The 19,622-nt window shown below is 33.7% G+C and overlaps 1 protein-coding gene across 2 annotated transcripts in view; it reads right to left on the bottom strand.

Moving 5' to 3' along the window:
- Window positions 1–19,402, bottom strand: part of LOC127698971 (kelch domain-containing protein 3-like) — a 37,760-nt gene extending 18,358 nt beyond the window's left edge. Inside the window, exons 1-4 of one of the 2 annotated variants that reach the window (XM_052202756.1) lie at window positions 19,366–19,402; window positions 14,051–14,133; window positions 3,726–3,888; window positions 2,669–2,836 (exon numbers count right to left, since the gene is read on the bottom strand). In XM_052202756.1, coding sequence (XP_052058716.1) covers window positions 2,669–2,836; window positions 3,726–3,879 — 322 coding nt within the window. In that variant the 5' untranslated portion in view covers window positions 3,880–3,888; window positions 14,051–14,133; window positions 19,366–19,402. Of the gene's footprint in view, window positions 1–2,668; window positions 2,837–3,725; window positions 3,889–14,050; window positions 14,134–14,669; window positions 14,709–19,365 lie in introns of those variants that run through there. The other variant, XM_052202757.1, reaches the window with a different exon arrangement.
- Between the last annotated feature and the right edge of the window lie 220 nt (window positions 19,403–19,622).

Genomic DNA, 19,622 nt, shown 5'->3' with positions numbered 1-19,622 from the left:
TAAAAAAATGATATGAAATTGGTACTCCTGAAATTTATTAGCAACATTTTAAATCAATTTTACACAAAGATCCTATGGTCTGCTGTACTTTTCGTTTGCTACTTTAGGAGGCAAATGATAGCATTATATGAAGATGTTGTTTTCATTTCAATTACATTTTTTATAACTACTTACCAGAACGTTTTGTTGTGAATTTATAATTAAAAGCGTCCTTGCTAAAACGAGACCAACATTGAAAAGATCAAGATTTCTTGGTTTACTGGGAAGGTTATATTTTGTCACTAGATTTCACACTGTTAACACCTAAATTATGCAAAACATTCAAAGTCAATGAACCATCACTAAAGGTGCAGGACAAAATAGCCTCCTAGGAAATGAGAAATGCCAAAGCTAATACATCTCCATACCAAGTATGATTGACTTTTCATAAGTGGTTCAATCTAAACTGACATATAAAACACACAACTTGGTTGATGGGGCTTTTATTAGTTTTAAATTAATGCATTCAAAGACTACAATGTAAATTATTCTTTAACAGCCCTGAGGGAAGTATCCAAATCACATAAATGAAAGAGTAGTTGTACTCATATTTTAATAAATCTTGTATATATTTGTCAAATATCTTAATAATGTTAATGATGAAAATTATATTTTCTTGACATATCTCCTAAACTTCTTCATATTCTTTTAATAATGCACTCAACAAACATGGGAAGCACAAGATTTAACATCCTTATTTAAGTGAGCTTACTTCATTTATGTCCAAATTTAAGATTTTTATGTATTCTTACTGCATATGTATTTCTACCCATCATAATTTTCAGTGAAGTGATCATCTCTTTAATTTCTTGTTGAATGTATGAAAATAGACCTTCAGTTTTTGATGTACAGATCTGAATTTCAGACCCCACATGAGATCTGTAAAACAGACTATCCAATCCACTTTATCTTGTATGCATCTAACATAAACAGCAGTAGTTGTCCTTTTCTAGGTTTGGACTTTTCAATCTCTAAAGGAAAACTCCATACTAAAATTTACGACAAAAGAGATGACTTTTCATTGCCTATTGTTAATTTTCCTTTTTTAGACGGCGATGTTCCTTTGGCTCCATCATACGGTGTTTTTATATCCCAATTCGTTCTTTATGCCTGTGTGTGTAGTGATGTCATAGATTTTAACAAATGTAATCAATGCATCACTGGTAAATTATTAAGTCAGGGATTTCGTTACCATTAATTACGTAAAACTTTTACTAAACTCTTTCATAGATACAAAGATTTGATTAGTAAATTTGGCTGTACCTGTAGAAAACTGATTAAAAACGGTATTTCACATCCTAAATTTTACGGTAATATTGTACTTAAAATGCGGAAATCACTTTGTGATCTGTGAAAACTCATCGAACCTTAAAACAAACTTATTAGTAAAGGTTATCTTACCAATGTTGTAATTAGATCTTTGAATATAGTTTACATTGGCACTAATATAGATTTTGTCATCAGCAAATTAAAACATAACTAAATTTGTATTTTTTTCAAACGGGATGTATAAAGACACACCCACGTTCATTTTGATCTATAAAGAGGTTAACCTTCTTACTATCCTACTGCCTGTCGATACATTTATTTTTGGCATTGCACAAGTCATGTCTTCTTTGACTGTCCATGACATTAAAATACTAAATCCTTGGGATGTGTTTTAGTTGATTTTAGTCTCAGATGCATGATTTTTTATTATTAATTGTTTTTGGCTTTTAACTAGCTGTCAGTAACTGCGAGTACTCTCAAATCGTACTTTCTTGTTTATTTGACCTGTTGATACTAATTGTAATGCTTTTTTGTTATTTAATGTTTACTTAATCAGGGTTATATCTGGTCTATATACCAGCTTTGATAAGTGTTTGGTATTACTATAAATTTTCACTTCTTTGTACTATGAACATCAAAATTATTTATTTTGTAAAAATATTTCCTTTCTCCATTTGAACTGTACACGTATACCTAACAACAAAATTATTTTCATTTACCTGTGTTTAAAGTAACTGTAAATGGCTGATATTTTTGTTCAAGCATATTGTTTTTCTTAAATTGTTTAACATTTCACAGTGGTATAACATGTTACTTTAATTATTCTTCCCTAAGTTTATTTATTTTGTATTAACATTGTATCATAGATCAAATTTATTTCAGTGTATGTTCACTGGTGTAATATGTCCTTGATTGAGTTAAGCCATTTCAATTGATATTTTATAGTGTGTCTTTCTATGTGATAATGTTACACTATTGTTTCAGATAAGGGTGAAGGTTTGGTACAATTAAAACGTTTAAACCCGCTGCAATTGTTTGTACCTGTCCTAAGTCAGGAATCTGATGTTCAGTAGTTGTCGTTTGTTGATGTGGTTCATTAGTGTTTCTCGTTTTTTATATAGATTAGACCATTGGTTTTCCCGTTTGAATGGTTTTACACTAGTAATTTTTGGGGCCCTTTATAGCTTGCTGTTCGGTATGAGCCAAGGCTCCTTGTTGAAGACCATACTTTGACCTATAATGGTTTTTTTTATTTTATAAATTTTGACTTGGATGGAGAGTTGTCTCATTGGCACTCATACCACATCTTCTTATATCTATTTACCACATGACCTTTTTTGTTTAATTCATTTATACTTACTGCTATTAAATCCATACAGAATATTACAAGCTCCATCTTTATCATTCCTCCCTCCCCAGATGTAAGCATTCTCGTTATAAGCTACAGCAGTATGACCATATCGCTGGTATGGAATTGATGTTAAATTAGCTGGTTCTTCCAATTGTATTAATCTCCATCTCAAGGAAACTTAAAAATGCAGAAAATTATGAATATTTACATATCTAACTTTTGTTAGTTACTGTGAAATTTTGAACCAAATGAAATAAAAGAACCGAGTGCCAATCCACTCCACAAATTTTATCTGTTCAAGGACAGTATCTAAACAAAAAATAATTTTCTTTTGGTTCTTTTAAACTTTTTATTTCGTATGGTTGGCATTTTTCATGACCTTGCTATTAAATATAAGCCTTTGATATAAACTTCATAAAAGTTTGACAAGAAATGTAGGTGTGGGAGTGCTAACAATGCAATGTTCAACATAAATTACACTTCAAAGAGACATAACTCCCATGTCCATTTGTCAGTCATGTCACATCCAATTAATTTCTGCATTTAAAGTAATAAATACAAAGATCTTTGGAAATTTTTTTCTGTACTTTCATATGTGTACATTAGTTGCTCTTAGTATATTAATCAGCAGTTGTAGAAACATTTGCAACCTTTATCAATACATGAGTTTTAATTTAGGTGCAGATTACACAAAACATTTCAATTATAAGCCTGGTATCTTTGATGAGATTATTTTTTTTTAACATTTATTTCATCAATAAATCTGCTTAGTATTTTGGCTTTTTTACCATCAACTTTCGATACTTGAAATAACTTATTAATTTCATTTATTTCTATTCTCTAAGTCACCTTTACCAAATAGTAATATTAAGTATGTAAAATCACAGTTCCTTTTATTGGTTCCATACTGTACTCAGAATCATAATATTCCATGAATACTTACATCAGCTCTTTTATTTGTATTTTACAACAAATAATCAAAAAATAATTGATAGATTTAATAGCCATTTAACACCAAGCTTCATAATTAAATAAAATGTTTAAAATGAACTTGATAAAACCATACCTGTATCCAACAAGTGGACATCCATAGGTGTAGTGGTTTCATAGTTTTCTCCTGTACAGTACCCCCCAAAACTGTAAATTCTGTCACTAATAGCAACAGCTGCATGGTTAACCCGTTTAGGTCCACCTTCCAATTCAACAGTCCAACGTAACATTTCCTACCACTGAAATATTTATTGATTACAAATTACTATAACATGGCCTTTTCAATAGTAGTCATGGTACCAGTCAAAGACTCCCATTTCAAGCCCAAGAGCTTTAATTCCAGTGCTTACATTAAGGGTCAAAAAGCTTAAATGATATGTCAAGCTGACGAGTTCTACAGTAAATAGCAGTAATCAAAGTGTACAGAATAATATACATGTAGTCAGAATAAGTTCAAATCATATCTAGATATAATGTGGACAAAAAAATGCTGATATAGCACTATTGCAGACAGTTGCATTTACTGCAGTACTTTAGAAAGATAAGCATTTTTTCAGTGGATAGAATAAGCTAAATGTGAGTCAAAGACAGTCATGACAGTAAGTCCCTTATTATTCACATTTTAATCAAATAATGTCTGAAGTTTCCAGCTTAAAGAATATGAAATTATTGAACAAGAACAAATTTCCAATTCATAATTTTTTTAATAAATTAAATAAACAAGAGGCTGTCAGAGTGACAGCAAACCAGATTTTCCTGCAGAGGTCGAACCCTGAACAGTTGAGCAAGTATGGACACTACATTTAAGCTTAAAACAGCACTGAATTTGGATTGTGACTGAATATTTGACACAGCATAGGTTTGTGACACAAAATGAATGTGGTTTAAGAACTGAAATACTTGAAATTGGACATTTAAATACCTATTATGGTCCAATATCAAAAATCTAAGTACATATTAGAATCAGCATATCAAAGAACCCCAAGAATTCAATTTTTGATGAAATCAGACAAAAGTTTAATTTAAGACCCTTTGGACCTCAATGTGGACCAATTTGATAAAGGAGCCCACAATCCAAAATCTCTCAATACATGGTTAGATTCAGCATTTCAAAGAACCCCATCAATAATTTTTTTGTTGAATCAAACAAAGTTTAATTTTGGACCCTGATTTGGACCAACTTGAAAACTGGGCCCAAAAATCTAATATTTAAATACAGGTTTAGATTCAGCATTTGAAAGAACCCTTTATATATTTAATTTATGTTGAAATGAAACACAGGTTAATTTTATCCATAATATTTTCTGTGCAAAGGGAAATAACTCAAACTGGATATGATGCATTTTTTCAAATTATAATCAATAATATAATAACAACAACCAGTGATGACTAAGTTCTCTAAAATTAGATATGATTTAACACTCAAACATTGTTAGAATCAGCATATCAAAGAACCAAAGAATTCAATTTTTGATGAAATTAATCAAAAGTGTAATTTAGGACCCTTTGGACCTCAATGTGGTATTATCTTATTAATAATGGAAAGAAATATAGGTTTAGATTAAGCATTTCAAAGAACCCTATATATATTCAATTCATGTTGAAATCAAACACAGTTTAATTTTGGACCCCAATTTGGACCAACTTGAAAAGTGGGCCCAAAATCAGAAATCTAAATATATGTTTATTAATAGACAATATAAGCTTAGTTTTTAAAGGAGTTTACTTCATAAAAAAAAAAATATATAGCATTCAGAAAATTAGTTTTTACAGAATAACAAACAAACTTGCCACAAAATTTTACAAACAATTTACCAAAGAAAAGAAGAAAAAAATCCAAAATTTTATTTATCATTAATACAATGTCATTTCAAAATCTATAAAACTTATCAGTAACAAGAAATAATTGTAACAGAATGCTGTTACAAAGTCTCCCAAACAAAGCTCCAATAATTCGTCATTCCCATTGTCGCTTGACATTGGGCAATGTCCAGTACAAATTGGTTTATGATATGCATTAGTGACACCTATGGATATACCCTGTATGTCATTCAAATCTTCTTGAAATTACGAACAGGAATTTATATGGATAAGGGGTGGAGATCTCGACCGTTTACAAGTTCTCAAAAGGGGGGGTGATCCCCAGGGGACTCTCCCTTTATTTCATATGATTTGTTTTTTTGTCCCGTACAAGAATATATATGGTTTAGGGGTGGGGATCTCAACCGTTTACAAGTTCTTAAACAGGAGGGGGGTGGGGTGACCCCAGGGGACTCACCTTATATTTCATTTGATTTGTTTTATGGTCCCATACAAGAATATATATGGTTTCGGCATAGGGATCTTGATCGTTTACAAGTTTTCAAAAAAAAGGGGGGTGGGGGTGACCCCAGGGGACTCGCCTTTTATTTCATTTGATTTGTTTTGTTGTCCCATACAAAGAATATATATGGTTCAGGGGTGGGGATCTCGACCGTTTTCAAGTTCTCAAACAGGAGGGGGTGGGGTGACCCAAGGGGACTCGCCTTTTATTTTATTTGATTTGTTTTGTTGTCACATACAAGAATATACATGTATATGGTTTCGGGGTGGGGATCTTGACCGTTTACAAGTTTTCAAAAAGAAGGGGTTTGGGGGTTACACCAGAGGACATCCCTTCCCCTAAATTTCATTTGATTTGTTTTATTGTCCCATGCAAGAATATATATGGTTTAGGGGTGGGGATCTCAATAGTTTACAAGTTCTTAAACAGGAAGAAGGTGGGAGTAACCCCAGGGGACTAGCCTTTTATTTCATTTGATTTGTTTTATTGTAACATATAAGAACATATATGGTTTCAGGGTGGGGATCTTGACCATTTACAAGTTATCAGAAAGAAGGGGGTGGTAGTTACCCCAATGGACTTCCCCTATATTTCCCCCTCAACTACAGCGCAGGCATAAAAGTGTGGCAAACTGATTTGGCAAACTGAAGGACAAACAGACAGAGAGACAGACAGACAGACACACAGCCTACCAAAAAAGTTTCAAACAATTTACCAATGATATTTCGCCAATAACTCAAATTTATTTCCATGAACCAGTAACAAAACACCAAAACAATTCTCTAAAATTAGATATGACTTAACCACTCATAAATCTCTAAAATTAGATATGATTTCATATCTATCAATTAAACACATCACTTTTCAAAACAAATAACTCAAACTTATTTACATAAACCAATAATAAACCAGTAAAATACTTCTCTAAAATCAGATATCATGTTATATCTATTTCCATATTATAATCAAATTTAATTAATAGTTGCTAATATTGTTTCTTTCATGTGTCAATAAAATGCTCCGCAGGGCGCAGCTTGATACGACCGCAGAGGTCGAACCCTGAACAGTTGGGGCAAGTATGGACACAACATTCAAGCTTGATACAGCTCTGAATTTGGATTGTGATTAAATATTTGACACAGCATAGGTTTCTGACACAGAATGAATGTGGTCTAAGAACTTAAAAATTTTAAATTGGACATTCACCTATTATGGTCCAATATCCAAAATCTAAATACATGGTTAGATTCAGCATATCAAAGAACCCCAAGAATTCAATTTTTGATGAAATCAAACAAAGTTTAATTTTGGACCCTTTTGATCTCAATGTGGACAAAAATGATAACAGGGCCCAAAAATCAAAAATCTAAATACATGGTTAGATTCAGCATATCAAAGAACCCCATATATTCAATTTTTGTTGAAATCAAACAAAGTTTAATTTTGGACCCCGATTTGGACCAACTTGAAAACTGGGCCCATAATCAAAAATCTAAATACATGTTTAGATTCAGCATATCAAAGAACCCTAAAAATTCAATTTTTGTTAAAATCAAACTAAGTTTAATTTTGGACCCTTTGGACCTTTATGTAGACCAATTTGAAAACGGAACCAAAAATTAAGAATCTAAATACACGGTTAGATTCGGCATATCAAAGAACCCCAATAATTCAATTTTTGATGAAATCAAACAAAGTTAAATTTTGGACCCTTTGGACTTCAATGTGGACCAATTTAAAAACGGGGCCCAAAATCCAAAAACTTAATACACGGTTAGATTCAGCATATTACAGAACCCCATATATTCAATTTTTGTTGAAATCAAACAAAGTTTAATTTTGGACCCCGATTTGGACCAACTTGAAAACTGGGCCCATAATCAAAAATCTAAATACATGGTTAGATTCAGCATATCAAAGAACCCCATATATTCAATTTTTGTTGAAATCAAACAAAGTTTAATTTTGGACCCCGATTTGGACCAACTTGAAAACTGGGCCCATAATCAAAAATCTAAATACATGGTTAGATTCAGCATATCAAAGAACCCCAAGAATTCAATTTTTGATGAAATCAAACAAAGTTTAATTTTGGACCCTTTTGATCTCAATGTGGACAAAGTTGATAACGGGGCCCAACAATCAAAAATCTAAATACATGGTTAGATTCAGCATATCAAAGAACCCCATATATTCAATTTTTGTTGAAATCAAACAAAGTTTAATTTTGGACCCCGATTTGGACCAACTTGAAAACTGGGCCCATAATCAAAAATCTAAATACATGGTTAGATTCAGCATATCAAAGAACCCCATATATTCAATTTTTGTTGAAATCAAACAAAGTTTAATTTTGGACCCCGATTTGGACCAACTCGAAAACTGGGCCCATAATCAAAAATCTAAATACATGGTTAGATTCAGCATATCAAAGAACCCCATATATTCAATTTTTGTTGAAATCAAACTAAGTTTAATTTTGGACCCTTTGGACCTTTATGTAGACCAATTTGAAAACAGAACCAAAAATTAAGAATCTAAATACACGGTTAGATTCGGCATATCAAAGAACCCCAATAATTCAATTTTTGATGAAATCAAACAAAGTAAAATTTTGGACCCTTTGGACCTCAATGTGGACCAATTTAAAAACGGGGCCCAAAATCAAAAACTTAATACACGGTTAGATTCAGCATATTAAAGAACCCCAAGAATTCAAGAATAAAACCCCATTGAAATTGATCAAGAAATAAGCAATTTATACGAAGTATCTTCTTTTGCACAATACTGTGCAATTGATTATTTCTTGCTATTGCGCAATACTGTACAATTGACAATTTCTTGCTATTGTGCGATATTGTGCTATTGGATATTTCTTGCTATTGCGCAATACTGTGCAATTGAAGATTTCTTGCTATTGCGCAATACTGTGCAATTGAAGATTTCTTGCTATTGTGCAATACTGTGCAATTGAAAATTTCTTGCTATTGCACAATACTTATTATATAATAATTTACACATCCTGTTTGGTGTGTATCTCCTACCATATCATTATTATTTGCTTTTAAATATAAATCAGAAATAACCAACTTAAAATGGAAAATTTTAAAAGAAAAAAAAAAGGAAAAAAAGAAAAAAAAAAATCCCCCCCCCAAAATTTTTTGAACCCCCTTATGATTCATCACCCCCAAACTCAATCTCAGCCTTCCCTTTGTGGTATGGTACCTTGCAGTACAATTTCAGAGAGATCCATACACTTGAACACAAGTTATTGTCTGGAAACTAGAAAAATGCTTATTTTTGGCCCCTTTTTGGCCCCCAATTCCTAAACGTTTCGGGCAATTACCCCCAAACTCAATTCCAGCTTTCCCTTTGTGATATGGAACCTTGTAGTACAATTTCAGAAATATCCAAACACTTACACACAAGTTATTGTCATGAAACTAGAAAAATGCTTGTTTTTTGCCCCTTTTTTGGCCCCTAATTCCTAACATTTTGAGGCAATTACCCCCAAAATCAATTACAGCCTTCCCTTTGTGATATGGAACCTTGTGGTACAATGTCAGAGAGATCCATACACTTACACACAAGTTATTGTCTGGAAGTTACAAAAATGCTTATTGTTGGCCCCTTTTTGGCCCCTAATTCCTTAACTGTTGGTACCATAACCCCCAAAATCAATCCCAACCTTCCTTTCATGGTATTGAACCTTATGGTGAAATTTCATGGAGATCCATTCACTTAAACTAAAGTTAGAGTGCGAAAACCAATGTGTCTTCGGACGACGCCAGACGACGCCGGACGACGACGACGACGACGACGACGACGACGACGACGCCAACGTCATACCAATATACGACCAAAAAATTTTCAATTTTTGCGGTCGTATAAAAAATAATACAGATCTGCAACTTATCTATCAATGTCAAAAACTTTATCTCATAATAAAAATAGATTATTATCTAATTAACAAGAGTGCACACGCTGAAATGTCTCGCCTTCTTTACTAATCATTGATATTATGTTGATAGTCCTAAATATAAAGCTTTATTACAACTGTCACATAAACTTAACATTAACCAAGTCAACTAAACATTGACCAATGAACCATGAAAATGAGGTCAAGGTCAGATGAACCATGCTAGGCAGGCATGTACAGCTAACAATTCTTCCATACAACGATTATAGTTGACCTATTGCTTATAGTTTAAGACCAAAACACAAAAACTTAACACTGAGCAATGAACCTTGAAAATGAGGTCAAGGTCAAATAAAACCTGCGTGACTGACATATAGATTATAAAATATTTCCATACACCAAATATAGTTGAACTATTGCATATAGTATTAGAAAAAAAGACCAAAACTCAAAAACTTAACTTTGACCACTGAACCATGAAAATGAGGTCAAGGTCAGATGACACCTGCCAGCTAGACATGTACACCTTACAATCATTCCATACACCAAATATAGTAGACCTATTGCATACAGTATTAGGAAAAAAGACCAAAACTCAAAAACTTAACTTTGACCACTGAACCATGAAAATGAGGTCAAGGTCAGATGACACCTGCCAGCTAGACATGTACACCTTACAATCATTCCATACACCAAATAAAGTAGACCTATTGCATACAGTATTAGGAAAAAAGACCAAAACTCAAAAACTTAACTTTGACCACTGAACCATGAAAATGAGGTCAAGGTCAGATGACACCTGCCAGCTAGACATGTACACCTTACAATCATTCCATACACCAAATATAGTAGACCTACTGCATACAGTATAAGAAAAACAAACCAAAACTCAAAAACTTAACTATAACCACTGAACCATGAAAATGAGGTCAAGGTCAGATGACACCTGCCAGTTGGACATGTACACCTTACAGTCCTTCCATACACCACATATAGTAGACCTATTGCATACAGTATAAGAAAAACAGACCAAAACACAAAAACTTAACTATAACCACTGAACCATGAAAATGAGGTCAAGGTCAGATGACACCTGCCAGTTGGACATGTACACCTTACAGTCCTTCCATACACCGAATATACTAGACCTATTGCTTATAGTATCTGAGATATGGACTTGACCACCAAAAGTTAACCTTGTTCACTGATCCATGAAATGAGGTCGAGGTCAAGTGGCATGAGGACCTTGCAAGGTACGCACATACCAAATATAGTTATCCTATTACTTACAATAAGAGAGAATTTAACATTACAAAAAATCTTAACTTTTTTTTCAAGTAGTCACTGAACCATGAAAATGAGGTCAAGGACATTGGATATGTGACTGACGGAAATTTCGTAACATGAGGCATCAATATACAAAGTACAATGTATGAAGCATCCAGACCTTCCACCTTCTAAAATATAAAGCTTTTAAGAAGTTAGCTAACGCCGCCGCCGCCGGATCACTATCCCTATGTCGAGCTTTCTGCGACAAAAGTCGCAGGCTCGACAAAAACAAGTTTAGATTCAACACTTAAAGAACCCTATACTGTATATATTTATAAATTTATGTTCAAATTAAACACACAAACTGATTAATTTTCCCAGGGGACCTGCCCTTTATTTCATATGATTTGTTTTTTTGTCTCATACAAGGATATATATGGTTTAGGGGCGGGGATCTCAACCATTTACAAGTTCTTAAACAGGAAGAAGGTGGGAATGACCCCAAGGAACTCACCTTTTATTTCATTTCATTTGTTTTATTGTAACATACAAGAATATATATGGTTTCACGGTGGGCATCTTGACCATTTACAAGTTTTCAAAAAAAAGGAGAGTAGGGGTTACCCCAGGGGACTTCCCCTAAATTTTATTTGCTTTATTTTATTGTCCCATACAAGTACATATATGGTTTAGGGGTGGGGATCTCAACCGTTTACAAGTTTCCAAAAAGAAGGGTGTAGGGTTTACCCCCTTAGACTTCCCCTATATTTCATTTGATTTGATATATTGTCCCATACAAGAATATATATGGTTTCTGGGTGGGAATCTTGACCGTTTACAAGTTATCAAAAATAAAGGGGGGTAGGGGTTATCCCAATGGACTTCCTCTATATTTCATTTGATTAGTTTTATTGTCCCATACAAGAATATATATGGTTTAGGGGAGGGGATCTCAACCGTTTACAAGTTCTTAAACAGAAAGAAGGTGGGGATTATTGTCCCATACAAGAATATATATGGTTTAGGGGTGAGGGATCTTAATCGTTTACAAGTTCTTAAACAGGAAAAAGGTGGGGGTGACCCCAGGGGACTTGACTTCTATTTCATTTGATTTGTTTTATTGTTATATACAAGAAGAAAAATGGTTTCAGGGTGGGGATCTTGACTGTTTACAAATTTTCAAAAAAAGGGGGTGGGGGTTACCCCAGGGGACATCCCCTAAATTTCATTTTATTTGTTTTATTGTCCCAAAAAAAATTATATATGGTTAAGGGGTGGGGATCTCAACTGTTTACAAGTTTTCAAAAAGAAGGGGGTGAAGTTAACCCTCGTGGACTTCCCCTAAATTTTATTTCATTTGTTTTATTGTCCCATACAAGAATAAATATGGTTTAGGGGTGGGGATCTCAACCGTTTACAATTCCTCAAACAGAAGGGGGTGGGGGGTTACCACAATGGACATCCCCTATATTTCATTTGATTTCTTTTATTGTTCCATACAAAAATATATATGGTTTAGGGGTACGGATCTTGACCGTTTATATATCTCAAACAGACACGCTGGGTGTGACCCAAGGGGACTCACCTTTTATTTCATTCGATTTGTAACATACAAGAATATATATGGTTTCAGGGTGGGGAGCTTGCACATTTACAAGTTTTCAAAAAAAAGGAGGGTAGCTGTGAGCCTGAGGACTATCACAATATTTCATTTGATTTGTTTTATTGTCCAATACAAGAATATATATGGTTTAGGAGTAGGGATCTCAACCGTTTACAAGATAAAAGCACATTATCAAATTGAAGGCGGGTAGGGGTAAGAATATATATGATTAACGGACACTTAATTATCTACAAAATGTCTAATAATGAACAGTAAATTCCAAACTTGATTTATACAGTAATACTAGTAAGTTTCAAACTGTATATATACAGTCCTACAGATCTTATCAGAAAACAGAAAATTTTCAAATAAATCTGTCACTCCAATGATTATCATATGCTAAAATATTTCAAAGATCTAATTAATAATGAAAATAAATCATTATCATATGCTGAAATATTTATAATATCTAATTGAACAGAACTATGGTTGTTTAACATAGTACTCTAACATAATTAATAATGTAATACTCTTCAAAATGTCTAATGATATAGCTTATAATCATTACCACTTATGAAATAGATAATTTTCAAATAAATCTGTCACTCCAATTTTTATTCTGAGATAAGACAAATCATAAAATGATACCAATAGTAAAATATTTAAAAATTCTACTTTTGGATAATAAAAATGGTGATTACTCACAAAGGAGACATACTAAAATCTTGAAAATTAATAGAGACCTTCATTAAGTCCCAGGAAACAACATATTTAAATTTGAAAAAAATTTGTTAAAGCGTTTTCATGTTATTGTGCGGACGCTGTTTGGCAGCCGCCAGAACGCCCAGCCGCCCGCCGTATATAACCATTTTAATAACCGATATTTCCTTCGAAAATCCGGTTAAAAATTAAGTAACTATTCTTTTTTGAATTGGGGTTCATTTCTCATTTAAAAAAAATGCACTTCATGAATTGAAATATAGAAATATCTTAAATTGTTTAAAGCTGGTGGAATAAAACATTTTTTTTACTGCAGTTTGCTCAGGTTATAGTTTTAGTGTCTTAGAAATTCACTAATTATTTCAAGTAAATCAATGATAATGATAATTATAACCTAAATAATTGTATAGATATAATTTATCTATCTGAAGTGAATTTCAGATATAATCTATCTGAAGTGAATTTCAGATATAATCTATCTAAAGTGAATTTCAGATATAATCATTCTATGAATGAACAAATGATGAAAGATAGTTGTGTGTATAAATGAAAATTAATAAAACTTACTTATCCTGCCTCACAAAACTAATTCGTTGTAACCATGTGTATATGGTGTTACTGCAATCTGGTCGTGGAAATATCTGTCTCTCCTTGAATGTGAATAAAATAGAAATGCAGATATATTATATCATATTTACATACATGTTGTTCCTAGGATATCAAGATATCAGTTTGCGTTGACTAATCTATATATCACCAGTCTACAATGCACTGACTCCATGTGTCTTGCACACTGGAATCAGTATTGCTATCATTTATTCACATTAAATGCACTTTGACAGTGCCGCTGCTGGTGGACTGGCTGTTTCTCATGATAACATCCAACAAACAGCAAGTGCTTCCATGCTGATGGTACTAAAGACAGTGCTAGGAGCCGTCTTGAACTAACAGTGAATTGAAAGTTTTTGCCCAATGCTGAAGACATCACTGTGACATTCAGATGAAGAAAAACAATAAAACTGCTTCTCCTTTTGTCTTTCGGTTTTTTCATCTGCCTGTAGTAATTTTGTGTCATGCATTGATACACCATATCCTTTCTATTCCATTTCATGCCATTTTTGTGACACATACAAATGTATTATGGTAAATTTTCAATTATTTCAATACTAAATGTACATGTACTTACCCTGGTTCCAACTCTGTACAAGTTGTCCTTAAACAGAGTTCATTGTATTTTTTTAATGTTTAGACATGTTAATATAGTAAAACCCTATTTCTTTTTTTTATCAATGTTTTTTTATGTAATTGATTTCTTGAAATTTTGATCTTTATTCTATTCTATTCTATTCTACCATATAGTGACCGCCTTCAACAAATTGAAGATTATGTCACAGGAAGAAACTTACAACAAGACATAGATTGATATATATACAATTTTTAATAAAATGCTCCGCAGGGCGCAGCTTGATACGACCGCAGAGGTCGAACCCTGAACAGTTGGGGCAAGTATGGACACAACATTCAAGCTTGATACAGCTCTGAATTTGGATTGTGATTAAATATTTGACACAGCATAGGTTTCTGACACAGAATGAATGTGGTCTAAGAACTTAAAAATTTTAAATTGGACATTCACCTATTATGGTCCAATACCCAAAATCTAAATCCATGGTTAGATTCAGCATATCAAAGAACCCCAAGAATTCAATTTTTGATGAAATCAAACAAAGTTTAATTTTGGACTCTTTTGACCTCAATGTGGACAAAGTTGATAACGGGGCCCAAAAATCAAAAATCTAAATACATGGTTAGATTCAGCATATCAAAGAACCCCATATATTCAATTTTTGTTGAAATCAAACAAAGTTTAATTTTGGACCCCGATTTGGACCAACTTGAAAACTGGGCCCATAATCAAAAATCTAAATACATGTTTAGATTCAGCATATCAAAGAACCCAGAGAATTCAATTTTTGTTAAAATCAAACTAAGTTTAATTTTGGACCCTTTGGAACTTAATGTAGACCAATTTGAAAACGGAACCAAAAATTAAGAATCTAAATACATGGTTAGATTCAGCATATCAAAGAACCCCAATTATTCAATTTTTGATGAAATCAAACAAAGTTTAATTTTGGACCCTTTGGACCTCAATGTGGACCAATTAAAAATTCAGCATATTAAAGAACCCCAAGAATTCAAGAATAAAACCCCATTGAAATTGATCAAGAAATAAGCAATTTATACGAAGTATCTTCTTTTGCACAATACTGTGCAATTGAATATTTCTTGCTATTGTGCAATACTGTACAATACTGTACAATTGACAATTTCTTGCTATTGCGCAATATTGTGCTATTGGATATTTCTTGCTATTGCGCAATACTGTGCAATTGAAGATTTCTTGCTATTGCGCAATACTGTGCAATTGAAGATTTCTTGCTATTGTGCAATACTGTGCTATTGAAAATTTCTTGCTATTGCACAATACTTATTATATAATAATTTACACATCCTGTTTGGTGTGTATCTCCTACCATATCATTATTATTTGCTTTTAAATATAAATCAGAAATAACCAACTTAAAATGGAAAATTTTAAAAGAAAAAAAAAAGGAAAAAAAGAAAAGAAAAAAAATCCCCCCCCCCAAATTTTTTGAACCCCCTTATGATTCATCACCCCCAAACTCAATCCCAGCCTTCCCTTTGTGGTATGGTACCTTGCAGTACAATTTCAGAGAGATCCATACACTTGAACACAAGTTATTGTCTGGAAACTAGAAAAATGCTTATTTTTGGCCCCTTTTTGGCCCCCAATTCCTAAACATTTCGGGCAATTACCCCCAAACTCAATTCCAGCTTTCCCTTTGTGATATGGAACCTTGTAGTACAATTTCAGAAATATCCAAACACTTACACACAAGTTATTGTCATGAAACTAGAAAAATGCTGGTTTTTTGCCCCTTTTTTGGCCCCTTATTCCTAAAATTTTGAGGCAATTACCCCCAAAATCAATTAAAGCCTTCCCTTTGTGATATGGAACCTTGTGGTACAATGTCAGAGAGATCCATACACTTACACACAAGTTATTGTCTGGAAGTTACAAAAATGCTTATTTTTGGCCCCTTTTTGGCCCCTAATTCCTTATCTGTTGGTACAATAACCCCCAAAATCAATCCCAGCCTTCCTTTCGTGGTATTGAACCTTATGGTAAAATTTCATGGAGATCCATTCAATTAAACTAAAGTTAGAGTGCGAAAACCAATGTGTCTTCGGACGACGCCGGACGACGCCAGACGACGACGACGACGACGCCAACGTCATACCAATATACGACCAAAAAATTTTCAATTTTTGCGGTCGTATAAAAAATACGAAAAAATGCTTTGTATAATTAAGTATGATGTAATAGTTGAGTTAATATTGATGCTTTGAAATTGAAGATTTGAAAGAGTCTACTGAAGTGCAATTTACAATGTTATCCGGTAGTTTGTTCCAGTCGGTAATAGTTCTTGGAAAATAGGATTCTTTTCTGTACTGTGTTTTGCAGGATGGAATTTGGAAGCTGTACGAATTTGAATGTCTTGTTTGTCTTTTTTGTGGGATTAATTTATTATTTTTAGGTATTGCAACCTTTTCGTATTCAATTTTATAAAGCATTACCAATCTTGAGTCTTTTCTTCTGTTAGAGAGGCTGCGCCATTCAAGATGTTGTAACATGTTACCAACGCTTGAGGTGTTTCTCTATTTGTTGGTAACAAGATGCGCAGCCCTCCTTTGAACTTTTTCAATGCTATCTATGTCTTGTTGTAAGTATGGATCCCAAACAGAGCAAGCATACTCTAGTGATGGTCTTACTAGGGACTTATATGCTTGTTCTTTAATTGATGTTGTGCTTATGTTCAGGTTCCTCCTTAGAAAGCCTAGGGTGCTATTAGCTTTCTTGCATATGTTGTTTATGTGCACATCCCATTTAAGGTTGGAACTGATGGTAACCCCCAGATATTTTGCTGTTGTTACATGTTCTAATGAGTGATTGTGTAATGTGTAGTTAAATGTGATTGGTTTTTTATTTCTGGTGACTGAAATTACATTACACTATCTGGGTGGAATGCCATTTTCCACATGGTTTCCCACGATGCCAGTTTGTCAAGATCTTTTTGTAATGTGGATGCATCGGAATTTGATTTTATTGCCAAATAAACTATTGTGTCGTCTGTACTGTAGATGTTAGACCAGTTGGAATGTCGTTAATACAGAAAGAGACTTGGTCCAAGAACTGACCCCTGTGGAACCCCTGACTCAAACTGCAACATACTCAGATTTTTCCCCCTCTGGAACTACTGCCTGTTTACGATTGCTTAAAAAATTTTGTATCCAGTAATTTAATTCCCCCTGTATCCCATAATGGTGAAGCTTATTAGTTAGAAGAGAATGTGAAACTTTATCAAATGCTTTAGAAAAATCCATGACCAAAATATCTGTTTGTTTACCGTTTTCCATGTTAAGTGAGACATGTACATCATCTATAAATTCAAGTAGTTGTGTTTCACAGGATCGACCTCTGCGAAATCCATGCTGTAAGTGTCAACGAATATTTGTTCCGCCTAACAGAAGTTCCACTGGAAACTTTGTTATAAACAATGTCATAATATCTGTTCCTGTTGGAACACATATTCTATACCATTTATTCCGTTAGGAACATTTACTGTAATATTTATTCCAGTAGAAATGATATTCCAGAATATTGTTTCCATTTGGAACTTATATTATTGTAATATTTCTTGGTCGTTATGGTTACAAACAAGAAGAACCTTGTTGTATCAATACATGTTTCACGCAGAAGGAAGCGTTGAATGGATTTAGACGTTTAGTGGGAAAGTCAGTGGTTGGGTCCAAGGGTATGGGGGTGTTTGAGAGGGATTCTTGTGTTCGGTATCGGGAACATCTAGAGAACACCCCTATCCAGTAAATAGTGTATTCGCCCTGGAGTATATAAGTGGGTGAGGAATACAATTCGGGTTCTGTCGATATTCTCATTAAGAAGACCAGTGTACAAGAGTAAGGCACGTTACATAGCTGTAAGTGATATTGTCGAGGACAACTTGTACTGGGGACAACTTGTACTGGGTACAAGTTGGTCTAACATATAGGAAGTTGGCAGAGCAGACTGTCCCATACAGAGGACGGACTGCAATAACCCCCACTGTCTGGTAGTGACAGACTGTCCCACTCGGAGGACAGCTGTACCAGCAGCACTGTCTGGTATTGACAGACTGTACCAGCCACACTGTCTTGTAGTGACAGACCGTCCCATCTGGAGGACAGGCTGTAAGATTGTATTATATTTGTATATATATATATAATTGTTAGTCGTTACTTTATATCGGCAAAGAGCCTGTGTGTATATTTTAGTTAATTGTGTGTAACATAGATAGTTAATAATATTGCCGTATTGTTTATGGACAGCTTGAATCCAAGTATTTACTGGAACGTTCGATTGAAATATAAACGCCTGGTTACACGTTACATTATGAAGGAACTTCTATTCCGTGACATAGGGGATATAAAATGTTGTGATTATCTGCATGTGTCATGATGTGTTTAACTACTATCTGTTCTAAAAGTTTGCAACAAATACATGTGAGAGATATAGGGCGGTAGTTTTCAGGATTATATTTTTGGCCTTTTTTGTATACAGGAGAGACATGGGCAGCTGTTGAAAGTTAACCATAAACACGGTCGGTATGGACAGAGCAGATTGTTTGTGAATCGAACCTGATGCGTTAATTAATTCATAGAATATAATACTGGTGATTCATGTAGTGATTCTTTGTGTTTTTTTGCAATGTTTTTGTAAAATATTTAATACTTCGACTTACAAACTAATCAGGAAGTCAAGTTTTTACAGTAGTTTGGGATTCGATGTCGGGTATCTGTTCGTTCCGGCCCCAAACCGATCTAGCTCCTACAATGGAATCCGCTTGAATTTGCACAAAGACTAAGTATCGATGATTAATGACACCAGCTAAGTGAAGTATGCATGGGACTATGATACTAATATAGTATGATAGTCCCAGAGTATGCCTAGTATTGGACAGTTGGAGTAAAATTCAGATGGCTTAATGCACTGTTTTTT

The sequence above is a fragment of the Mytilus californianus genome, unplaced genomic scaffold, assembly GCF_021869535.1.
Source record: "Mytilus californianus isolate M0D057914Y unplaced genomic scaffold, xbMytCali1.0.p SCAF_4, whole genome shotgun sequence".
In the NCBI taxonomy this organism is placed as follows: domain Eukaryota; kingdom Metazoa; phylum Mollusca; class Bivalvia; order Mytilida; family Mytilidae; genus Mytilus; species Mytilus californianus.
The sequence above is the reverse complement of the archived record's forward strand: the minus strand, read 5'-3'. Positions and strand labels throughout refer to the sequence as shown.